This window comes from Peromyscus leucopus, chromosome 5 (assembly GCF_004664715.2).
Source record: "Peromyscus leucopus breed LL Stock chromosome 5, UCI_PerLeu_2.1, whole genome shotgun sequence".
Taxonomy (NCBI): Eukaryota; Metazoa; Chordata; class Mammalia; order Rodentia; family Cricetidae; genus Peromyscus; species Peromyscus leucopus.
Window position 1 is genome coordinate 122,279,465 of NC_051067.1, and position 24,916 is coordinate 122,304,380.

The window sequence follows — 24,916 nt, forward strand, 5'->3', positions numbered from 1 at the left end:
TCTCAGCCTCCTGAGTGCTGGGATTATAAGTAGGAGCCACCATGCCTACATATCCAGGTTATTTCCTCTGAACTACCCTCTCCACCACCCCCCAATTCTGGAGATTGGACCTAGGGCTTCATACATGCTAGGCCACCTTTCATCTCCAGCCCAAAAGCTTCACGCTCCTGAAGTCACTCAGAGAGCCCCTCCGGAAGTGGGCTAAAAGCACGGTGAGGCACTGGGGACCCAGGGACCCAGGCTGATGCTGTCCTGTCTCTTGCAGGTCTCCTGATGCTGGTTGGTTGGATGCAAGGCAAGCCCCTTCTCAGCATGTTCACTATCGGGGTCAGGTGCGTTGTCAAGGCTCCAGGCCCCTCCCCCAGCAGAGCGGGTGGCGGGCTGCAGGGCAGGCAGGGAACGGGGAGACACTTCCTGAGCCCACCGAAGCAGGTCTCCAGCAGCATGTGGGAGGGGTATAGAGCATAGGGTCCCCTTCTCATCCCTCTTTGGTGAGGGCTTTCAGTTTCTAGTTACTGTGACAAAAGGCTCTAGCAAAGGAAGGAAGGCAGCTCAAGGTTTCAGAGGGTTCTGCCCACGGTCACCTGCCCACACACAGGTTAGTCAGTCCTCTCACACGGGCCCAGAGACACACTTTACTAACCTCCTGGCGATTTCTCCATCCAATCAAACTGACAGTCCAGACTGACTCTAACAGGGGCCGGGGCATATAGGTCGGTGATAAAGCAAGTTCCTAGGTTCCATCTCTGCACAAAAAAAAGATCAGCGAAGCCCTTCACCTTGACTTGAGAACATCTGCAAGAACCCTGTTCTTGGATAAGGTCAGCCATACATCCAGGGTTAGGACCTGGATGAATCCATCAATCTCTCTGTCTCTAAGACAGGATCTCATGTAGCCCAGGCTAGCTTTAAATGTCTTACATAGCCAAGGATGGCCTTGAGGTTCTGATCACCCTGCATGTAGCTGGTTTAAGCCCTTTTGGGAATTAAACCCAGGGTTTTGGATGCCCAGGAGTGGGAGTCTGGATCTCCTGATGCCGGGACAAGGAACAGGAACTGAACATGTGACCCTAGCTGGTCCTAGTTCAGTTCCACAAGGTCACACATGCTTCTTCTTACAAATGGGGAAACTGAGATTCAGGCTCCACAATTGCCCTGGAGTGGAGGACAGAATCCAGGAGTGGGGGACAGACTCTGAACCTCCCCTCACAGTGCCTCTAGGCAGGATGGGACCCTTCACTTGCTAAGATTCTGTTCCCACCCTGGGCAGCTGGCAGCCGGAGGCCCACAAATATTGACTGAGCATTGACAGGCTATCTGTTACATCATCAAAGTACTGACTGAGCCACAGGCCTGGGCCCTCGTGGGGTTTTCAGGCTGGTGGAGAAAGTGAATGTGAGCAATTTAAGTGTGGGTGAACAAGGCAGTTACAGCTTAGCGTCTGCCTGTGTTGATACCCAGTGGGAAATGTTGGCTGTGAGAGAGAGTGGGAAGGAGACAGAAAGGGGTGCGGGACTGGGAAGATAACCAGGGATGGTTTCTACGTCATATTGAAAGCAAAAAGTTGAGGAGGGCCAGTTAAGAGAAGAGCAGGAAGGGAGGGAGCACCAGGCAGGTAGCAAGGCCCTGGGGTGGGATAGCCCATGGCGGATCAGTGCCACCAGGAGAACACCACTGACACCTGATTGCTGTCTCTAACAAGCTCCCAGAAGCGCCAAGGTGCCTGTCCCAGGACACACTCTGGGACTGGGATTAGAACCTCCCCCAGCCAGGTCCCAACACAAGCAGAACCAGAGGCACAGCCTCAACACCCTAACAGTGCCCTGTTGATGAAGCCATGGAGAGAGGAAGAGGAGGAGGGGACTCTGAGCCTTGAGGGGCTGCTGAAGACAGCAGAGCCCTCAGGAGCCAAGATACTGAAACGCCACCCTCCACAGAAGGGTGCAGGCCAGCAGTGCAGAGCTCAGGGGCATGGGACCTCCCTGGTGTGGGCAAGGTGCTGGGTCCCATCCCCACCCCTAGCCACAAAGAATTACTATTCTGTATTATCTCCCATCTTATAAACCTCCAAAAGTGCAGGAGCCTAGAAACACATCATGTTTGAAGGATAAAGAACAAAAGACCCCAGTGTCCACATTGATCCTTCCCTCCATGGCTCTTGGCGCACCTGGACAAGAATCCGTTCCTTTCCCTGGAACATTAAATAGGCAAAAACCTTCAAGCTTTTGTGGTAGACCAGTCACCCCGAACCACCGAATCGGAAGGTAGAAATGGCAGAAAAGCCAAGGAGGAAACTTTCCAAAATAAATAAAAACAGAGAATTGTTCTTCTAAAAACTTTTCCTCAGGCCCTGGTGGCTGGAGCATTTCTAAAGATGATTCAAAGAACTTGCTATTCCTGATCTCTCCTAATCTTTATTAGTTTGTGGATTAATTCTTCATTGCTATAATCATATCCAGGTGTGCACACTACGCCCATCCCTTGACATACGGGGGTGTCCCCTCATAATCTTCTGTAAATGTTAGCTTAGCTGGTCTGGCCAGCCCAGGCCATAAAACCAAGGAAGCTGGTTTCACTGTCACCATGGCAACGCCCCCCACGCCCCACCCCAAGCTCCTTGACCAAATTCAGTAATCTTGGTTTATATAACTTGTCTCTGAATGGCCCATTGTCTCCGGGTGAAAGGTCACTATTCATATTCTATTTCTCCTTTTTTTTTTCTTGTGTTTTTTTAAGACCAGGGTCTGCGTGTGTCGCTCAGGCTGGCCTCACACTGGTGGTGATCCTCCTGTCTCTACCTCCTGAGCGCTGGGACTGCAGGTGTGAACCATGCTTGTCCAGAGGGCAGCTTATACCGGTGTGATCCGAAACCCTGTACTACAGCACACATACCACTGATTTTTTTTTTTTAAAACATTTACTTATGTGGGGATGGGGGTGCCCATGTGGAACAGTGACATGTGGAGGTCAGGGGACAAATCGTCTCTCCTTCCACCATGTGGTTCCCGGGGATGGAACTCGGGTCATCAGAGGGTGGCGGCAGGTGTCTTTACCATTTCACCAACCTCTCTTCCCTTCCTCAGTGGGCCACCAAATCATGACAGCGTTCACCATGTAATGCGCTGAGGTCCCGTGGGTGACGAGGTCCTGTGAGCCCCCACCAATTTTTCTGCCTTTTCACTAGCCTGAGCTGAGTGTTCGCTCTGCACCAGCAAGAGTCAGGTGCTCACGGACACTCACGGTCTCACACCTGTCGCTTCAGCGTGTGTCAGCTGGACACCTCAGCCTGAGGAGCCCAGAGGGCCAAATGCAGTCTCTGGGCCAATGCAGCCAGAAACGGCTTTTAATCTGAACTCTGTTATATTTAAATTTTTTATTATCAGTGCTTTAAAATTAGGTCCTCATAAGGCTGGACACGTGGCTCATGGTCGAGCACTCACCTAGCATGCATGCAGCCCTGGGTTCGAATCCAGGGCCACAGAAACCAGGTGTGGCTGAGCTCCTATCTCATCCCAACACTTGTGAGGTGGAGGAAGTAAGATCAAGGTTATCTTTTGCTACACAGTGAGTTCAAGGCCAGCCTGAGCTACATGAGACCCTGTCTTGTAAAAACAAATATAGTCACTGTATTAAAATGGTACCTGGCCTCCAGTTTCTTGGGAAGGATAGTTATTCTAGCAATACTCCTGTCCCAGACCTCTGGGTGACAGCTTGCTTTGAGCAAACCTGGTCTGGTGGGGGGGGGGGTGTCACATGCTCAGCAGGGCTTGGACCATCCCTCTCTTATCTCTTGTGTGGTTTCTCAGGTAACAGAGCTTTCTCTGTCACTCCTACACCCCAAGTAGTCCCTTTCTAGAAATTACTGCGGGCGGTTCCCTCTAATGAAAATACTTGAGAGTTTACTGTGGTTACAAGTCGCACATCTCCGCCCTCACTCCGGGGCCAAATGAGTAGGGGGGAGGGGCTGGAGGGTGGGTGTGGCCAGCTTCTCCCAAGATCTCAGCCTGGCCCTCTCAGCACTGGAGGGGGTGGTGATGAAGTGGGCAGCCATCAGATCTACTCTATCGAGAAGGTGTGTGCAGGGGTGGGGGGGTGAGGGGGTAGGGTTCATTGTGCTTGTGCTTTGGTTCCTTTGGTATCCACAGGAAGAATAGCTAAACCTAATAGACAACTGAAATTCAAGGGACCAGGAGAAGAGTCTGCATGCCCAAACCTGCCACTTTCTCTCCTTTTTTAAAAATTCTCTCATATAGTACACCCCAGCCTCAGTTTCCCCTCCCTCTAGTTCCCTGACTCTGGAATTGCCATGTGCTTCCCCTGAAGCTCTGCCTCTAATAAAATGAGAATGCTGGGAATGTGAAAGGACTTTACAGGCCCCAGTTCACACCGAGACCGTGACCGCCTGCCTGGAGAGGTCCTGTCCCAAGTTGGGGAGGTAGTTCAGCAGCCGAGCGGTCAGGGCAGAAATGGTGAAGGAGGCAAGTGCATTGTGGGGTTGGAAATTGAATAGAACGTCCACGGAGGCAAAGACAAGCTTCACTAAATGAAAGCGTGGTCACCAACACCAGTTGAGAAGTCCCATCGCCCTTGGGTATATTGAGTCTGGTTCTGCTTTTTTACTCAGCCTGGCTGTGGCGGCCATCCCAGAGGGGCTGCCCATCGTTGTCATGGTGACGCTGGTCCTGGGGGTGCTGAGGATGGCTAAGAAGCGGGTCATTGTGAAGAAGCTGCCCATCGTGGAGACTCTTGGTGAGGGTTCCCTCCCCGCAATGCAAACTGAGTCAGGTGGAGGTGTGGGGCTGGGATTGCTCACCCTCCAGAGGCTTGGCAGAGACAACTCATCTCTCTAAACCTGTTCCCATGGCACCAGGCTGCTGCAATGTCATCTGCTCTGACAAGACAGGCACACTGACAGCCAACGAAATGACAGCGACCCAGCTCGTCACATCCGATGGGTTCCACGCTGAGGTAAACCTTGTGCTATCCCACAAGGCAGGAGACCAAGGTGTACCCTGCCGGCCCTTCCCCTGCCCAGAGAGATTACACAGAATCTCCCAGGACAGGGAGGAAGAAATAAATACCTTGGGGGTCTAAGAAAGTATGGTGACCAATTTAAGATGGCTTCCTTGATTTTTTTTTTTAATTATCCAATTTTATTTTTTATATTTTTGCAGCATAGAACCAAAGGGTCTCCTCCATACTAGACAGGCACTGTACTACTGAACCGTACTCCCAGCCCCTCACTAACATCCCACCCCGCTTTTGGGGTCTGGGGATTGCCTGGCTTTTGCCCAGTAAACACTAACCCCGAGCTGTCTTCCCCAGCTCGCCCTTCACTTTCACTTGGAGACAAGACCTTGCTCTGTATCCAGGCTGACCTTGAACTTGAGATCTGCCTGCCCTGGCCTCTCCGCTAGCTAGGATTACAGGCTTGGGCCACTAGGCCCTGCTGCTTTGGGGCTTTTTGAAATGGGGTCCCGCTCTGTATAGTCTGGGTTAGGCTGGAACTCAATATGTAGCCCAGGCTGTCCCGGAAATTGTGATGAGTCGTCTTGTCTCAGCTTCCTACATGCTGGGATTGCCAGGCGTGGGTCACCATGCCCAGCTTGTTGCAAAATTTAAAGGCTACATAAGTACCTGTCGCCAACCGTGACAAACTGACCGAATGACTCACTGTTTGTGCTCCTCTGACTCTCACATGGCACCCTCCTGGACCAGCAATTTCATGTCTGGATATTTTTCCACAGAGCTCTCCAGAGCAAAGGATCAGCAAATGGGGGCCCATAGGCCATGGCCGTCTCTTGTCAATAATGTTTTTTTACTTTCTAAAGGTTTTGTTTTTTTTTTTTTTTTTTTTTTTTGTTTTTTTTTTTTTTTGAGACAGATTTATTTTTGTGTAGGCCTGTGTGCTGGTGTAGGCACATAGGTGCAGTGCCCTTGGAGGCCAGAAGAGGGTGTTGGAGTCCCCTGAAGCTGGTGTTACAAGCAGTTTGGAGCCATCTAGTGGTGGTGCTGGGAACTGAACTTGGGTCCCTTACAAGACCAGTATGCACTCAATACCATTTTCCTGGCACACTGTCATGGCCATCTGTAAACATTCCATGGCTGGTTGCTTTTCAGCCCCGGGCTGCACTGTCTTGACTGACAGGTTTATGAACTGCAGAAGCCTGGATATTTCCTCTTGGCTTAGGTACGGCTACTCCCAAGACGTCTCTGTTTGCACCTTAGCATGTAGGGCCCTTGTGCAGCTACCGCCTCCACAAGGAGCGCTTGCAGTAGTTTGTCATAGTGCATGCACCTCAACTGTCAGAGAGAGGTCCTGGGCGGCAGACAGTCTGCAGGCTCATCCTCACGCATAGGCTCATGGCTTTGGGGCGACCCCAGGAGAGGGACCGGGTGCCATCCCGGGTTTGGGGGTTGGCTCTTGGTAATACCCTCCATCTGCCATGTCCCTCCAGGTCAGTGGAGTTGGGTACAGCGGCGAAGGGACTGTGTACCTCCTCCCGTCCAAGGAAGTAATCAAGGGATTCAGCAATGTTTCGGTGGGGAAGCTGGTGGAGGTGAGTGTTGGGTCGCACTGACCCATAGTGGGACAGTGTGCGACTTGCCTGGAATGATAAAGGGGGTGATTGACAGGGCTTAGGCTGTCACAGCTGCAGACATCACCCCCAGCTGGATGGGACGGAGGAGGGGCAAGGAAAGGCAGAGCCTGGCTGGGCTTGTGGGTGCGGATCACCCACACTGTGTCAGGTGCGGTCCTCCACGTAAGTCCACTGACCTCCATGCATGGCAAGCGGCCTCCAGGGAGTCAGGGCCTCCTCCCGAACAGTCTGCAGCCTTCCCTCCCCTCGGCCCCCTCAGAAACAAACTCAGAGAAGCCCCTGGAGGGCAGAGCTCAGCTCCAGTGTGGCAGGGAAGCAGCAGCTGCCCACACTCCTCGGTCAGGTTTCTAGACTTTTCTCTAAGCTGGCTGTGTACTGCAGAACACTTCCATAAAGCCTGTGGCTTGAGTGATGCCTGCTTCTCCTCCTCTGCCACTCTCCAGCCCCAGAGCACAGTGTCACCCCAAGTGGAGACCCACGAGTAGTCACTACCACCCCACCACCCTACCTCAGACCCTAATCCTCCTGCACCCCAGGCTCCTCTATGACAGCTTCTGGAAACAGCACTCCTCCTGAGCCTGGCATCCCATCTACTGAGGAGACTGAGACAGGAGGGTTCCAAGTTCAAGGCCAGCCTCGGCAACTTAGCAAGCCCTATCTCAGAAAAAACAAAAAACAAAAAAACAAAAAAACTAAAAACAAGTCCGGGGTGTGCAGTTCAGTAGTAGAAGGCTTACCTAGCATGTGAGAACCCCTGAGTCCAATGCCTGAAGATGGAGGGGTGTGGGGGGGGATCCTTGTGTGTTTCTAAGACACCGACTTATTTGAAGGAAACTCTCGTTGCCTGGCCCAGCTCTAAGGCCATGCCTACAATGTCCAACCTTTTCATGGTGTGGGTGAGCTCAGGACCCAGGCGCTAGATCTCGGTACTGACTGCAGATATTCCAACCTCCCCCCTTCAGGCAGGCTGCGTCGCCAACAACGCTGTCATCAGGAAGAACACTGTAATGGGACAGCCCACAGAAGGGGCCTTGGTAGTGCTGGCCATGAAGGTAAGCGGTCAGAAGAGGACATCAGTGTCCTTCTCTGTGGCTCTCCAGTTGTTCCCTTGAGACAGGGTCGCTCACAAGAACCTAAGCCAGGCTGGCAGCCAGCAGGCCCAGCTGTCTCCCTGTCACCCACCCCGTCTTCCAGCAGCACTGAGGCACACATAACCACTTGCTGACCTAGAAGTTTTGGTTCCCAAAGGAGAAATGCTCCCGCCGGGAGACACAGTAAACGTTCCACCCACGTGGAAGCTCAGACTCTCCCCTGGCCACTTTGGGTTTCTGATCCCCTGAAGCAGACAGGCCAAGAAAGGAAGAACAGTGGTAGCTGGGTACTGATTGCCAAGGGGCGCTTGGATTGCCTCTCCACAAGGGAGGTGGGAAAGAGTATGTCTGGAGTGCAGGGCACCCTTCAGGGCATCTCTTGGTGCCACCGTGTCCTGTGATTAAAGTCAATGGGAAACTACAACCCAGGCCAGGCAGGCTGGCGCACAGACTCATCAGGAACGAAGGTGTGGGTCACTCAGTGCTTGCTGAGGGCAGAGGAAGGACAGAATCGGTAGTAAAGAAAAGTAGTTAGGTGAACCCACAAGAGTCTGTTAAAGGAGCTCAGGAATTATTAAGATATAAAATGGGGCTAATACGCTCACGGCTACAGAACGAGATAAACACTGTGCTTCTCCAGCCATTGTTCCACCCAGGGGTAAGGGGAACCAACAGCAAGCCGCTCCACACTGCCTGATCTGGTCCTCGCTACCTGAGAGAGATCGTGACCCCTCTGTCTGTCCTCTTAAATGGTCACATACGCAGACAAGACCACACCCATTTGATCAGACACCCCAAAAGTCATTGGTTGAATGGAATGAATTCCCACAACACTTCCCCCTTTTTTTGTCTAAATAAGAAGGTTCTAAACCTAATACAACGTGTGTTATATACAACAAGAACAATTATCAAGTATTGTCTAGAAGGAAGAAAAGGTAATATCATAAACAAAAATGGAACTACAAGCAACAAGAACAACATCAACCAAGAGACACACACTAAATGTCCAAGCCCTAGGTAATTGGCGAGTTACAGAGATCACTCCAAAAGCTGTCCTATCTTGAAGAACCTAATCTTGTACCTGAAATGCTCTTAGCTAAGATACGACTGTAACCATCTAGTCTTCAGCCCCATCGAAGACCTGAGGAGGAAAATAACACTACCTGAGTAAACAGGAAGTGCAAGCAAGCAACTTCTGAAAAATTGTGCAAGGAATGACAGACAGCTGGCTGCCTGGACAGTCACCCAGTGTTTCTCTGCAACATTGGGGCGTCCACTGTCGGCAGAGACCTAGAATATCGGACAGACCATCTTCAGAGGCAGGAAAATTGTCTCGGCAAGTTCCATCAGTCGCTTTTCCTCGTGTCCTGCTTGTCCAGACTGGACTTACTGTCAGCAGTCCAGACAAGGGCAGTTCTCTGCCCAACAGGCCATTTTTTGCCAAGAAAAAAACAAATTCCATATGGAGTGTCTTTGATGCCCAACATCCTCTCAGGAGTAGATTGGTGCTGCCGGGAGAATCATGTCTCACGTCAACATAGTTATAAATACCAGCTAAGGCCAGGTGACCAATTACAGAAACAAGGATTATAACTGACATGAATGCCTTTAATCCCAGCACTCGGGAGGCAGAGCCAGGTGGATCTCTGTGAATTCAAGGCCAGCCTGGTCTACAGAGCAAGATCCAGGACAGACACCAAAACTACACAGAAAAAAACCTTGTCTTGGAAAAAAAAAAATGTGTTTGTGCTGGTGGTGTCACACACCTTGAACCCCAGCACTTGGGAGGCAGAGACAGGTGGCTCTCCGTGAGTTCAAGGTCACTACAGAGTGAGTTCTAGGACAGCCAGAACTGCTATATAGAGAAACCTTGTCTCGGAAAACAAAATACAAACAAACAAACAAATGAAAATGTGTTTGTGTATAGATACACATATTAAGCAGGTATTTGTGCTTTCTTGCTTTCTTTCTTTTTCATGTAATTATATTGGTTCCATCAACTCTGCTCCTTTAGGAAACCCTGACTAGTAGACACAGGCTCTGGGGATTCGAACTCAGTCCTCAGGTTTGCACAGCAAGCCCCCTTACCTGCTGAGCATCTCCCCAGCCCTAGACATTATGTTTGTGATCTACCCACCCCTCTTTTATATCACTTTCACAATGTTATTAGTTTTCGGTAGTGAGAATGGAACCCAGGGCATCGTCTCTGCCTGAGTTAAACTCCAGCCCTTTTTACTTTGAGAAACGCCCTTGCTGTGTGGCCCAGGTTGGTCTTGAACTCACAATCCTGCCTCAGCCTCTGAGTAGGTATGACTACAGGCATGTGCCACCACACCCTGCCCACCATCACATCTCCATGTTTTGTGAACTCCTGGGGTGACACAAACAAACATCTACTCACCCAGATAGGGCACCCCCAAAAGTTCAATTCCACCCAGGCCCAGCTTGGTGGGTGATTGACTTCACTGGGTTTGCTCAAAGTAGCATGGCGACCACAAACAGCCACATCCCTGTGGAGCCCAGCCCTGATCTGGTGTGCCCCCTGCCGGGAACCTTCTGCCTTCTGAATACTCTAGCATATCCCTGCTGCAGCTGAGGTAAGGTTGAGGAGGTGAGGGTCTGATGCCCGCCCTACCCCTCCTTCTGAGGGAATGTCAACAGGCCTCATTTTGAGGGTCTCGGGATAAGTCACAGCTTCTCAGATAAAGATACTGATGGCTGCCTTTCTCAGAGGACAGCATTCCACAGCACAGCCACTGTTCACCACCGTGGGGGCTGCTCACATATCTGTGCTTTGAGGAGGATGGGGGAATGGGGAACCTTTTCCAGGCATGGTGTCACACGCCTTTAATCCCAGCACTGGGGAAGCAGAGCTAGGCAGATCTCTGTGAGTTCAAGTCCAGCCTGACCTACATAGCAAATCCCAGGCTAGCCAGGGCTACACAGTGAGACCCTGTCTCCATGGGGAAGTGGTCCTCTGAGCCCCTCCTTCCCCAATCCATTCCCACCTCTACCACTTCTGCAGGAGTTCTGGAATGCCTTTCTCTCCCAAACACTGTCTCTAATGCATGGGGTGCCTGGCTAACACTGGTTTGCTTTGGGAAACCCGAGTTTGACCTGGTGAGCAACAGGCCCCAAAGTCATCAAAGACCACGACCACACGGGTGATGATCCTGCAGGCTCCAGACTGTCCCCTCCCAAATGCCGTTGTCCAATAGAAGTTTCCAAAGGCTTGGTCCTGGGACAAGAGAAAAGAAACTGTTTCCTGGGTGAGGCCTTTGAAGCAGGCAGCCTTCCCATAGCTACTGCTTGGGTTTCTGTAGTTTGGATGCTGATTTACACAGACAGAGCTTAGCATACAGCAGTGGTTCTCAACCCATGGGTCACGACCCTTTATGGGGTGTGTGTGTGTGCAAATGACCTTTTTGCAGGAAGTCACCATTGGAAGACCATTGGAAAACATGTGTTTTCAATTTCTGATTTATAACAGTAATACAATTGCAGTTATGCAGTAAAAACAAAAATAATTTTATGTTGGGGGTCACCACAACATGAGGAACTGTATTGAAGGGTCGCAGCATTAGGAAGGCTGAGAACCACTGGCCTACAGCCTGCCTTGGGATGACTCCCTGAAAACACCCCATCTTACGCCCTAGATGAACTTAGGCGGTGTCAAAGATTCCTACACACGGAGAAAAGAGATTCCCTTCAGCTCGGAGCAGAAGTGGATGGCGGTGAGGTGCAACCCGAAGAATGAGGTGAGCCTGGCTGGTGTTGAGACAGAGTCTCACTGTGGGGCCCAAGCTGACCTGGAAGCCTCCTGCCTCGGCATTTGAGAGCCGGGATGATTGGCAGGAGCACACCGTGGCTGTGCTGTCCTCCGTCCCTTACCAAACCAAGTCCCAAACACCTGGGGGGAGAGGATGGCAAGCCCAGCACCTTCCAAGACTTCCAAACGGAGGTGACAGCCATGGACGGGGGCTTTTCTGACCCATGATGCTCACAGTGGGGACCCTGACCCAGCCTCGGCCCTGGGGATTAGCATTGTGGAGTCTCCGACTCCTATTAACCTGCACTGGGAAGTCCAGGTGTGGCCCCAGGGACCTGTTTCTTTGGGGGATTCTGGTGTAGGCTCAAGTGTGAGGCAAGAAGTACCCAGTGACAGCGGATTTTTTTTCCTTTTCTTTTCCAAGGAGCAGGAAGACGTTTACTTCATGAAGGGGGCCTTTGAGGAAGTGATCCATCACTGTAGCATGTACAACAATGGGGGCATCCCCCTGCCTCTGACGCCCCAACAGAAGTCCTACTGGCAGCAGGAAGAGAAGAAGATGGGATCGCTTGGCCTGCGGGGTTGGTGTCACGGCCCCCTCCTCTGCCCACTGGGGCCTTGAGTTGGCCCGTAGTGTTGCATGAGAGCAGGGTCCCGGGGTCAATCTGCCACCAGCCAGAATGCAGGCCGGGGTGAGCTGACAGCAATCCCCAACGTGAAACTCCACAGTCAAAGTCAACCCCAGCCCCCCATGATGCCCGCTAATCCAGGTGTGGCTCGTCTATGGAGGGGGCGTTGCTCGCCGAGTTCTCCAGGGCATATGAAGTTTGTGCCATGAACATAATTTCAGGCACCATTTCACTCCCTGCCCTCTGCTACAAAAACCTAGAACTCTCAGACGAGGGGAGACGCTTCATTTCGTGGCGTATGCAGCTTTCTCGGCTTCGGGGTCAATGTCGTCCCCCTCAGGCTGATGTTAAACCCTGTGCCATTTGCTGTCCTGTCCCCTGTTGGAGAAAATATCTCAAAACACTCTGGAAGACTTGTAGTCCCATGGGCGCAGGGCTAGGAGAAGCGCTGGGCTCACCCTGTCCGCTACCTCGACCTCCCTACTTTGGGGACAGATGAGTGTGCGCTGAGCCCGTGGCAGGCGGGACTGTCCCAGATGCCTGTCTGCCATCTCCCAGGGGCTTCAGCTGGACAACCAGCCTCAGACAATCATCTGAGCTATTCCCACACCCCTCCCTCCCTACCCAGCACCCCTGGGCTGCCCTGAGGGTCACAGCAGGGCTTGCTAGGACTATAGACGGTCACCAGGCCCCCAGAAACCTGTCCTTGTGTCTCTCGCAGTGCTGGCCCTGGCATCTGGGCCCGAGCTGGGGAGACTGACATTCCTGGGTCTGGTGGGTATCATCGACCCCCCGAGGGCTGGCGTCAAGGAAGCAGTCCGGGTCCTCTCGGAGTCTGGTGTGTCGGTGAAGATGGTGACAGGAGATGCCCTAGAGACGGCCATGGCCATAGGTAACCAGGCTGGGGCTGGGAGTGCAGGGATCACGCCCAGCTGACAGGGATCTGAGCTGTGCAGACCAGTGCTCCCTGCTCCAGCTGTGTCCAGACTGGGGGAAAGTCCACAGGGAAACTGAGGACCTGCTATGTGTTTAGGGGCTTGTTTGGGCACAGGTGGCACCCCACACCGTGGAGTTCCAGTCTGGCTCCCTCCATTGGCTGGGCGTCTTTGACGAGTCATAGGACCACTCTGGTCCTCCAGTCTCTTCATCGGCGGTGGGCTGCCAGGGCCCCCTGCCTCCTCTAATCGTGTCTATTGAGCTGTCTATCTTGATTTTGCCCAACTCAGCCCAAGGCCGTGAGGTCACAGCCGGAGTCTCAGAGCCCTCGTGGGAGGTGCCAGGGGCACTTCCCAGCAGTGTGGCCTCAGGGAAGCCAATTTTCACGTAGTTTCCTCATCATGGGCAAATATGGGTTCACCGTGGTTATCAGACAACTGACTCAGGTGGACTAAAGTCAGGTGTGTCACATGCTGGGTGGGACAGGACCACAGTTCGGGCCCTGGAGGTACTCCTCAGCCTTAACTCCCCTCCCAAGGAAGAACCATCGGCCTGTGCCACGAGAAGCTGAAAGCCATGTCTGGGGAGGAGGTGGAAGGCATGGAGCAGGACGCACTGGCTGCCCGAGTGAGGCAGGTGGGTTCTCCCGGGGGGCAGACGGGGCAGGGATGGAGAGGTCCTCCAGCTCCTCTGTCCACTGATGACTCTTGGACTCCCTATGCCAGGTGTCTATATTCTTCAGGACCAGCCCGAAGCACAAGGTTAAAATCATAAAGGTAACTAACTGGGCTGAACGACAGGATCCATTCAGGGTGGGACCATCCAGGGTGGCAGGCTCTCTGCTGGCCAAGTGACAGGGATGGTCCAGGGTGGGGTGGGGGGGAGATGCTGCTAAGCTGGCCAAGTGACAGGGATGGTCGGGGGTGGGGGGGGGGATGCTGCTAAGCTGGCCAAGTAACAGGGATGGTCCAGGGCGGGGGGGGGGGATGCTGCTAAGCTGGCCAAGTGACAGGGATGGTCTTGGGGGGGAGGAGAGGGGAGGATGCTGCTAAGCTGGCCTTGGCTGTAGCTTTCTTTCTTCTCCTGACAGCTGCATGCCTCCCATGTATCCATCCCTGCTTGCGGGCCAGAATGCTATCACATGTTTAGCTGCAGAGGATGCTGGGAAATGCCATCTCTAGTGGGATGGGCACTTCACAGCTAAAACAGGGGTGGATCCCCTTATGGGGTTGTTGGGAAGCCAGGGACCACTGACCACAGACACTAGGAACAGCCCTGGGAATTAGGTGATGTAAAGAGAAAATATTTAGGTGCCAACACGGACCTGCCATGGTTTCTCTTTGTCACAACCAGAAGCCTGTGAGTTTCAGGGCTTTCCCACGTCTGCACCTGGCAGTTCCCTGAGCTCTTTGGTAGCCATGTTTTGCTCTTTGGGGGCTGTTGGAGGGGGTACTGGGGCATTTAATTTTTAGGGATGAAGAATAAATGCCAACCACCTATGCTGGCTCACAACTGCCATCCCAGTACTCATGAGGCTGAGGCAGGAGGATCATGAGTTCCAGGACAGTCTGAGCTACACAGAAAGACCCTGTTCCAAAAAAGAGAGAGAGAAAAAACAAATTTTGTATATATGAACATGGGTGCATACAGGCCCCAGTGCATGTGTGGAAGTCAGGTGACAACCTGTGGGGATCAGTTCTCTATTAACCATGTGACTCCACGACTCAGGTCATCGAGATCGGCGGCAAGCTCCTTTACCCATTGAGACATCTTGCCAGCCCAGAGATAAGGCTTCTGATGGCTTTATTTACTGCTCACTGGCAGAAGCTTTTACAAGTCACTTCTGTTGTCTTAGATGGGGTGTCACAACAGCCTGTGAGTCCAGGATGGTGGCTGCCACTTGCTTTGCAGATGGAGAAACTAAGGCTGAGTAGTTCAGGGCCACGCCCACTTCCACTGCCGTAGAGTGACTGTAACCAGGCCAGCTGACCCCAGCGTCTAGCCGACGGGTGGCTGCTGCCTCCGTGGTTCACCAGGCAGGGAGGGCATCAAGAAAGTCTAGGAGGGTCCTCGGGCTGCCGCCCTCCATCACCTGCTCTTCCCAAAGGCATTGCAGGAGTCAGGGGCAATTGTAGCCATGACGGGGGACGGTGTGAACGACTCAGTCGCCCTGAAGTCTGCGGACATCGGGATCGCCATGGGCCAGACAGGGACGGACGTCAGCAAAGAGGCCGCCAACATGATTCTGGTGGACGACGACTTCTCAACCATTATGTGAGCTGCTATAACCAGCATCCCCAGGATGTACTGTAGTGGGTAGGAGGGGGCTTGCTCGGGGTTCAGGGGACTCTCTGAAGAGAGCTGTATCCCAAGCTCACTCCAAACGGGGTCCTGGGGCCATCCTGTCACTCGTCACTGGGATATAAAGAAAGCCTAGAGCCACTTGACTAGTCAGTAACAGAGAGCTGTTAAAAACCATGTTTGGGGGCCGGAGGGATGGCTCAGGCAGCAAAGTGCTTGGCCTGCAAGCATGGGGAACCGAGTGTGACACCCTGAGTTCTCGAGAAAATGCAGGCGGGGTGGTACAGGCTGTTGATCCTACCGCTGCGGAGCAGACAGGTAGAACCAGGGCTGGCTAGCTGGTCAACCTCCCCGATCGGTGAGCTCCAGGCCAGTGAGAGATCTTGTGTCCAAGGAGGAGGACAGCCGTCCTGGGGCCGACACCCAGGTTGTCCCTCTGACCCCAACATGTGTGCACATCTGCACAAATAGAAGTCACAGTTGGAGGCCCAACAAGGAGGCACAGACCTGGGAATCCTGAATTCAGGAGGTGAGGCAGGAGGATTAAAGTTGCCTTCCCCTGGATTTAATTTGAAGCTATAATTAAGACTAATCTTTAGTAAATCAGCACGGAGGGTGCAGAAGAACATTTGGAAGAGTGCTTTGAACAGCAGAGGCACCAGCGTAGCAACATTTCTCTGCTATTAAAAATACTCTTCCAAGAAGGATTTAGTATGTGTGTGTGTCCCACAGACATGGCCATAGGAGTGTGCCTGTAAGCCTGGCACCATGAGGGGCAGAGAGAGGAGGCCCCTGTGGCTTGCTGGATGCCAGCTTTGCTCCGTGAAACACTGATTCCAAAGGGGTAAGGCAGAGTCAGCAGGACATCCAGCATGTTCTTATGGCCTCCACACACATGTTCTGACACATAAACCGCACAGGTACACGTACACACGTGTACACACACACACACACACACCGATGGTGATGTCTCTGAACCTCTCAGACCCTCTCCTGTTCTGCCTCCAGTGTGTGCGGAGCTTGGGTTTCTTCCGCTCTGCTGTGTCCAACTGCAGGTGGATTGTACTCCGGGCATCCGGGCACAGGTGGGGCCCTGGGCTCCAGCTGAGAGGGTCACACACAGGATTTGCACAGAAGGGCGGACATCACCTCCCACCAGGGTGTCCCAGCTGTGCCAGCAAGGGCTACCTGCACTGTTGCGTGCGAGCTGACCACGCCCTGCCCCCAGGACCTTTCTGCCCACCCTCACTCACCTCCCTTTCAGGAGTGCGGTGGAGGAAGGCAAAGGCATCTTCTACAACATCAAGAACTTCGTCCGCTTCCAGCTGAGCACGTAAGCAGAGGCGGACGTTCCTCCGGGGTCAGCGGGCACTGGATCTGGTGCATGCGTTGATGGGCTGCCTGTCGCCTGTGCCCTGCAGGAGTATTGCAGCCCTGAGCCTCATTACCCTGTCCACCGTGTGCAACCTGCCCAGCCCCCTCAATGCCATGCAGATCCTGTGGGTGAACATCATCATGGATGGGCCGCCAGCGCAGAGGTGAGGCAGCAGGCTGAAGGCAGGACCACGTGAGCTCCCTCTTGGACTCTCCAGGCTGCTGAAGTGTGGGCAGCTTCTTTATGGGCATGAATGCAGAAATGGAGCCTTGTGCTCTCTCTGTTACAGCCCACTCCTGGAGCCCATGGCTCAGTCCCACTGTATAGTCAGGTCACCACCTCCAAGAAGTCCTCCCTGATCACTCTAACAGGGGTGGCCTCATCCTTGGGCCTCTGCCCATCCTTTTCCCCGAAGGGCAGAGTATCATTGTTCTGGTTGATTGGACCCATCCCTACTGGAGCTGGTGACTATGGACTTGATGCCCCTTGACCCTTGGATGGTGCTTACATGACATAGATGCTCATGAACTCATTGGTGGCACAGGAGACCTGTGTGCCCAGCAGCCTTGGTTGCTTGCACTGAGAGGTACCATTCCAAACGGGGCTGGTGTTACTGTTAACATCACTATAACCATCTGCTGTGGGCCACCGAGAGGGAAGGCCGGTTCCTTTTCCCAGAGCCCAGTGAGGGCTGCAGCTCCCACGAGGCTCCCTGTGTGTGAGAGACAGCAGGTGAGGTGGCTCCCAGGTCTCTAGCCCATGTACAACTGGGCTCTCCAGATGTTTGAGTGACAAAGGATGAGTCTCTGACAGATGGACCCTGGAGGACCCTGCATGGTAGTGGGAACTGTGGGGAGGAGGGCGGGGGTCAGGAGTTCATGACATGGGAAAGGCCAAAGCCTGGTGCTGGCCCTTGCTAGGTGCTCTGGCCTCTCTGCATCTAGATACTTGGAGAGAGAGGAGGAGAGAGCTATGGGCATCCCTGGGATAGTCACTGTGCGACAGGCCCGAGGGCAAGGCTGAAGCATGGGTCTCGGGGGGCCTTTTTAAACTTTTGGCTTTTTGAAGCAGGCTATCGCTCTGTAGTTCAGGCTAGCTGGGGGATTCACTATCTAGGCTGGCCCTGAATTCAGAGATCCTCCTGCCTCAGCCTCCGGAAAGCTGGGGTTACAGGTGTGCGCCCCCTGACCCAGCTTCCAAGGGACCTTGCTATTTCAAAGCATCGCTTGCCTTGTTCTGCACAGCCTGGGGGTGGAGCCCGTGGACAGAGATGCCCTGCGGAGGCCTCCCCGGAGCGTCAGGGACACGATCCTCAACAGAGCCCTGATCCTGAAGGTCCTCATGTCCGCTGCTGTCATCATAGGGGGGACCCTCTTTATCTTCTGGAGAGAGGTGAGCAGGGCAGGCATTGGCTCGCTCGGGAACAGTCGGGATCTTCTGGAGAGAGGTGAGCAGGGCAGGCATTGGCTCGCTCGGGAACAGTCGGGAGTCCTGTGCAGGCCTGGGTGATCTCTCCGGGGAGACAGACACACAGCTTGGTGCTATCAGAGGCCAGAGAGTGGGTGGTGGGTGCAGATGCCTGGGAGAGGTGGGGAGAAGCGTGGGGGTCAGGTACTGTGGCCAGAGCACAGAGAGTGGGTGTTTGGATGGCGGGCGCGATTTTTATCGTCACAGGAGACTACAGGATCCCCTTACACTCTGAGACTATCTTAGCACAGGGCAATTTTCAAGGCCCACTGGGCCAGGGAGCCTCTGGCATGGTTATATATGGCCAAGATGAGGAATTAAGCAGGGATCCCCATTGTGTGTAGACATGTCCTCCAGGGCATCCAGATGGGAGCTTCCTTCCGAAAGCCTGCCTGGCAGCCAGGGTAGAGGGGTGTACACTGGACTGACTGAGCTGTGTTCCAGCCTGATGAGGATTCCACGGTGGGGAGGGGGGACTGAGGTAAAAAACTGAAAACTTGCACCCACAAATCCATCTCACTGGGGCTCTGGCCAGTCCTTGTGACGAGCCAACCCAGGCAGACACAGCTTAGGCCTCAACAGACATCCTTACCAAGCCACATTGTCTTTGGGAGCGGCTGTCCCACACTCCTCATGGGTTCTGATCTGTGGGTCTGGGGTAGTGTCGTGACCTGTGAGGCAGTTACCCACTGGAACAGTGTTTCCAACCTTCCTAATGCCGCGACCCTTTTATTCAGTCCCTAATGTTGAGGTGACCCCAACCATAAAATTATTTCCATTGCTAGTTCATTACTGTAATTTTACTACTTTTATGAATCATAATATAAATGTTTTCCGATGGTCTTAGATGACCCTCATGAAAGGGTCGCTTATCCCCGATGGGGTCGCGACCCACAGGTTGAGAACTGCTGCTCCAGGAGCAGCTGTCTTTCCTCTCTCTGCTACCGGTGCTGGCAGCAGGCACTCCTGACAGAAGACAAGGCTCTTCCCAGGGTGGGAGGCCCCTGGGGCCGGCACAGAAACATAGCACAGAGTCAGCTTCTAGGGTACACCTTTGGGGCTCGGTTGACCAGCAATCCTCGGGCAGCACACACAGGTCACCCCCGGCACGCTGACTGTACCCCTCAGCTATAAGGTAGGGGGTCCCCTTCCCTCTCGGCCGTGAGCAAACCTATGTGCCGGATTCCAGATCCCAGAGAACGGGACCAGCACTCCACGCACCACCACCATGGCCTTCACCTGCTTCGTGTTTTTCGACCTCTTCAACGCCCTCAGCTGTCGCTCTCAGGTGAGCAGGGCTGAGACCCCGCCCCAGACCCCGCCCCAAGCCCCGCCCCTGTGGGCCCACAACAGGGGGCCCCTGTGGACCGGGAACACTGCTCCACTGCCTCTCATCCTCTTGGCAAAGTTTTGGGGAGAGGGGTGCAGGGATCAGAGTTCATGTCCCCCAGTGGCTCAGGTCCAACAAGCCTCAGCACTTGCCATTCTGTCCAGGTGCCAACTTGGGCGGGGACGGACACAGACTGCACAGTGTCCCGGGGGCAGAGCTGCCGAACCCACACTGCGTGCTTGCAAAAGCCCAATCAGGCCTCTCCTCCCCACAGACCAAGCTGATATTTGAGATCGGCTTCTTCCGGAACCGCATGTTCCTCTACTCGGTCCTCGGGTCCCTTCTCGGGCAGCTGGCTGTGATCTATGCCCCGCCCCTGCAGCGGGTCTTCCAGACAGAAAACCTGAGAGCTCTGGGTGAGTGAGGGAACAGGAACAAGTGGTCCCCAGAGACTACCGCCACCTGGGGTGGAGCTGCGGGGACCAGAGAGAGGGAGCTTTCAGGGCCATTCCGGAAAGAGTTTGGTCTGCAGCATCTGCTCTGTGTCACCTAGAGGAGGGAGGTGACATGCAGATACAGGGAACGCAAATGAAGCCCAGAAAGAGGCCCCCTCTGCTGAAAGTGGGGCCTGAGGCTAGGGGTGGGTGGCAGCACCCCGAACCTCAGGACACACAGTCTGGGGGCTTGACTGGGGTGACTTGGACAGGTGCTCATCTGAGCTGGCCATCAGGCAGTTCTTGATGAAAGGGACATAATTTAGCCGCCTGGGATGCTCAAAGGCCACAGTGTGCATGCTCTGCTCTGGAGCCCAGGACGCTCCCACAGCCAAAGAGCAGGAACAGTTCCTATTCCTGCAGGGACAGGCCCTGCAGAGGAACTAGTCCAAGAACAGCCGTGACAGGTCCCTAGCTTTCCTCTGTCACCTCCACCCAGGAGTGGAGAACAGAGGGTCAGCTCCCAGGTTCAGCACAGCTCACTACAGACCCCAAATAGTCACCCGGGTGTGGAGATGTGCAGACAGGGCACTAGAGACCTGGATAAAGCCAGGATGGGCCCCCCTCCCTGTGATCTAGAATCGGTGTCCCTGCTGGCCCCAGCGAGCGCCCTATGGGAGCAAAGAAAAGGAACCCAGGAGCTGGGGAGACAGGACAGCATGAGGGCCCAAGTCTGAGCCTCAGAATGCATGCACCAGTAATGCCAGGGCTGGGGAGGCCGAGACAGCAGGACTTCGGGGGCTCCATGGCCAGCTAGCCTAGCTGAAAATGGTGGGCTCCAGGTTCAGTGAGAGAGCTGTCTCAAAAAAAAAAAAAAAAGGTAGAGAGCAAAAGACAACACCCAATGTCAACCCCTGACCTCTGCCTGCATGTTCCTGCAAGCCCCCACACAAAACCCTCGGGCTGGGGCCGTAGCTGTTGGTAGAGTGCTTGATTGGCGCACACAGCCCTGGGCTCCATCCCCAGCACCAGGTAACCTAGGCCTGCCTGTAATTCCAACAGTGACACTGGAGAGGGAGCCAGGAGGATCGGGAGTACAAAGTTGTCCTTAGTTGCGTAATAAGTTCGAGACTAACCTGAACTACCCGACGAGACCCTATCTCAGAAAGACAGGAACCCCCAAGCAAGTTTCTAAGCAGCTTTTTCCATGGTGAGGAAGAAAGTCAGCTTGCAAAAGCCATGGTGACTCATTTGGGCATCCAGTGTCACAGAAGGACCCTGGCTTCTTCAAGAGTGGCCAGCCCCTTCCCCTCAGCCCCCACAAGTCTGTTGGGTTGAGGAGAAAGGCAGAGAACATGGAGGGAGCCACTGCAGGACATGGCAGGTGACCACGGCCACCTGACCCTCTCTTCCCACAGACCTGCTGCTGTTAGCCGGCCTGGCCTCGTCCGTCTTCTTTCTGTCGGAGTTGCTCAAGCTGTGTGAGAGGTTCTGCTCCAGAGGCAAGACCCCCCAGATGTTCCCAGGGGCCGTGTGAAGGAACCCCCGTCCCTGCCCTCAGTGACCACGCAGCATCAGGACCCTGGCTCCACCTGTCCTGACCTGCTGGGATGCACAGGTCAGGACGGAGCTTACTAAAACATGGCACTATTTATTAAACCACCGTGTTTTTTTTATTTAACCTGTCTTTCTGTGCTTGAGCAATGTGGCCCCACGTGATGATGGCACAGGGTGACCAGGAGCACGGCCACGCTGCCCACAGCCATCCCCCTGGAGACCTCGCTTCCTCATCAAAGAGCGGGGCTTAAGGGCAATTCTGTAAAGAGCTGTCTCACGATTTGGGGTTCAATCCCCAGTGTTCAAAAAAGATTCCACAAGTATGATTTATGCAAAAACAAGGTGGTGCCACTGAGCGGGGAAAGGCATTAGTCATCTAAAAAGCCGAAACGCCAAGAGCTGCTGCCTTCCACTCGCTGTGATGAAGGACACAGACGCCTTGTGTTTGCAAAGTTCTCACTCCACAGACGCCAAAATAAAACCCTCAAGTTTTTTCAGAATTCTTCCACTTCTGAGAGGGATGCCTCATAAACACTTACACACATGGAAGCTCCCTCCCCACCCCACCCCAAAAAAACAGATACACCAGAGCATGTGCCGACATCATGCCTCGTGGAGAAAGACCAGAACTTCCCCGAGAGGGAGGAGTCGTCAGTGTTGTGGAGCTGGGCACACACCTGACATGCCAGCTACTCAGGAGGCTGAGGTAAAAGGATTACTGCCTGGGCAACTCAGGGGGACTCATGATCCCCCTGCCTCTGCCTCTGAGTGAAAAGGGCTGGGGCTTGGCACTGGAGTGTCTGCCTGGCGTGGATGAGGTCCCGGGCTGTTCCACACTGAAAAACAAAGGAATCACGGCACTGTGTGATAATGCCACTGGAGGAGCAATGCCTGCAGACTCAGGGCAATACACAAGAACAAAACCATCCCGCCGCCGCCGGTGGGGGCCAGAGCGAGCCGGACCTGCACCATAGCATCAGTTAGCATTGCTCACTCACCGGCAGCACCGGCTCCCAGGTCCTCCACACTTCCCTCTCAGGACGGGGAGCCCAAGCTTACATCTCAAGAAGTTGGACATGTGATCCTGAGACACTCATAGCTAAGGGTCACGACACAAAAGGAATCAGCAAGCTTCAGGGACAAAGTTCACACACGTGTGCCCGTGTGTGCTCAAGTATACTCATAGGCATATGTCACATGCACAAGTGCACCTGCACACAGGCATACATCACACACACACACACACACACACACCCCTACCTGCCTGCGCACAGGCGTATGTTACGTGCACACATGTGTACCCACACACAGGTATATGCCATACATGCACACGTGCACAGACACAGGCATAAGCCACACACACAAAGAGGCATGTGGTGCCGGTACCTGTTCACACCACGCAGTGTCTTCACGTCAGTTCCTGTGTTCACAGATTTCATGCCAGCATCTGGCCGTAGTGGACTCTTCTGTCCGGGCGGGCACTGAGCATCTGGGAAGTGAGCTTCTGTCTTTTACGGAGCTGAGTGGACATTTTCTTAACCAGCGGTTAATGAACACAAGCAGGCTCTTGAATCTACCTCCACACTACAGCCTCCACCATCTGACTTTTTAAAAACAGTCACCATGCCACTGAAGTTGAGAGAAAAGCAAACCCAAGAGGCCATTCCAGACTACAGGAGGGAAAGAACCCTTGCTTCACCTTTTACTGTAAAACTCATTTTACTCGTTCATTTTTTTATTTTGGTTTTCCAAGACAGGGTTTCTTTGTGTATCCCTGGCTGTCCTGTTGACCAGGTGACCTCAAACTCAGAGATCCTCTTGCCTCCCTAATGCTGGGATTAAAGGCGTGCACCACCACACCCACCCCTAAAACTCCAGTATTCAAACATAAGGAAGATGCTGGAATTCACACAGAAAGTCAGTTGATAAGAAAGTAGCTTAAGGGGCTGGAGAGATGGTTGAGTGGTTAAGAGCACTGGTTGTTCTTCCAGAGGACCCGAGTTCAATTCCCAGCACCCACATGGCAGCTCACAACCATCTATCACTATAGTCCCATGCAATCCGATGTCCTCTTCTGGTGTGCAGACAGACGTGCAAACAAAATGCCCATTTACACATAATAAAGAAATAAAGTAAAACTTTAAAGCAAGTAGCGTAAGTAGAGGAAAGGCATACCATTTAACGCAGGGTTCTGAGGGGACGGCTCGCTGGGTAGAGATGAGCCGAGAAAGCCTGATAACCCGGGTTCAAGCCCTGCTACAGGAGTGCGCATCTGTAACCCCAACACTCCTACAGCAGGCCGCGCTGCAGGGGCAGGACAGGTGCCCAGGATCTCAGGCCAGCTGGCCTGCAGTGCACAGCAAGGCAGCAGAAATAAGAGACCTTATCGACATGGTGGGAGTGAGAACCGACTCCTCCAATTGTCCTCTGACCTCCATACTCACATAATTGATTTTAAAATAATTTTTTAAAAACATTAGAACTTTAAGGATGAGATATAGGTTAAAAAATACTTTGGGCCAAAGATATATAACCAGAAACCACAGGAATAGCAGAGGTAGGTGACCTTTTCTATCCCGAGTGGAGGGTGTGCAGCTGCTTAAGAGAGGATATAGACAAGTGTGACGTAACAGCTAAGATGTATGGGCAGAAAAACCGCCCCAGATAAAGCTGAACAAACTAAGACGAATCTTAACCACTCCAAATAAGCATGGTGTTGCTCTGACAAAGGCTGGTTTTTTTTTTTCTCATTTTTGAAATGTTTATTTTTATCTTTACGCCATATATGGTTTGTCTATCATGCTGTTGTCTGCGCACCTCTGTGTCGCCTCCTGCACTTAGGAAAGAGGCGCACTGGATTCCCTGCCGAACCGGCAACTAACCGGCCATGTTAGGAGCCTGCTATTGTGGAATGAACTCAGGTCCTCGCGAAAAAAAAAATGAGCAGCCAGCCCTGCGACGCTTAAGCTGACCCATCATCTCCAGCCCGGTGGGGGGGCCGCGGGCGGGCGCGGGAGGGGTTTCTCTTATAAACCGAAGCTGGAGCAAAACACCCTAGAAAGTCAGCAGGGACCTGCTCTGAGGCTTTCACCATGACCACAGCAGCCCTTATAAATTGGAAAACATTTAACTGAGGTGGATGGCCCACCTTATACAGTCAGAGTTTATCCAGTTACCATCAATGCGTGGAGAGCGTAGGCCCGGCTGGCTGAATTATGCGCGGGTGTGCAGCAGACCACGGCGCTGGAGAACTACTACGTCTTGATCCAAAGGCAACCGGGAAGTGAACGCGTCTCACTGGGCGTGTGAGCCATTATATGAGACTTCAAAGCACTTGCCCCCCACAGTGAACACACTTTCCATCCAACAGGCCCACACCTCGAGTAGTGCCGTCTCCGCCTGCGGATATTCTTCAGACTCACCCC

At 53.4% G+C, this 24,916-nt stretch overlaps 1 protein-coding gene and 1 long non-coding RNA gene across 2 annotated transcripts in view; one reads left to right on the forward strand and one right to left on the reverse strand.

Annotated features, from left to right (window-relative positions):
- Atp2c2 (ATPase secretory pathway Ca2+ transporting 2) overlaps nucleotides 1-21,615 on the forward strand; it is a 59,577-nt gene extending 37,962 nt beyond the window's left edge. Inside the window, exons 11-27 of the mRNA XM_028875741.2 lie at nucleotides 266-332; nucleotides 4,625-4,749; nucleotides 4,871-4,968; nucleotides 6,459-6,560; nucleotides 7,565-7,654; nucleotides 11,350-11,451; nucleotides 11,887-12,043; nucleotides 12,813-12,983; nucleotides 13,566-13,663; nucleotides 13,753-13,803; nucleotides 15,135-15,301; nucleotides 16,593-16,661; nucleotides 16,750-16,866; nucleotides 17,948-18,095; nucleotides 19,360-19,458; nucleotides 19,775-19,916; nucleotides 21,353-21,615. Of these exons, the coding sequence (XP_028731574.1) occupies nucleotides 266-332; nucleotides 4,625-4,749; nucleotides 4,871-4,968; nucleotides 6,459-6,560; nucleotides 7,565-7,654; nucleotides 11,350-11,451; nucleotides 11,887-12,043; nucleotides 12,813-12,983; nucleotides 13,566-13,663; nucleotides 13,753-13,803; nucleotides 15,135-15,301; nucleotides 16,593-16,661; nucleotides 16,750-16,866; nucleotides 17,948-18,095; nucleotides 19,360-19,458; nucleotides 19,775-19,916; nucleotides 21,353-21,471 (1,922 nt within the window). The 3' untranslated portion in view covers nucleotides 21,472-21,615. The remainder of the gene's footprint in view (nucleotides 1-265; nucleotides 333-4,624; nucleotides 4,750-4,870; nucleotides 4,969-6,458; nucleotides 6,561-7,564; nucleotides 7,655-11,349; nucleotides 11,452-11,886; nucleotides 12,044-12,812; nucleotides 12,984-13,565; nucleotides 13,664-13,752; nucleotides 13,804-15,134; nucleotides 15,302-16,592; nucleotides 16,662-16,749; nucleotides 16,867-17,947; nucleotides 18,096-19,359; nucleotides 19,459-19,774; nucleotides 19,917-21,352) is intronic.
- Nucleotides 21,616-21,697: 82 nt separating this feature from the next.
- Nucleotides 21,698-23,291, reverse strand: LOC119088088. Its single transcript, XR_005091677.1, has 3 exons — nucleotides 22,878-23,291; nucleotides 22,490-22,590; nucleotides 21,698-22,327 (listed from the first exon to the last, which is right to left on the reverse strand). It is a non-coding gene; the product is annotated as an uncharacterized LOC119088088 (long non-coding RNA).
- Nucleotides 23,292-24,916: the final 1,625 nt, after the last annotated feature.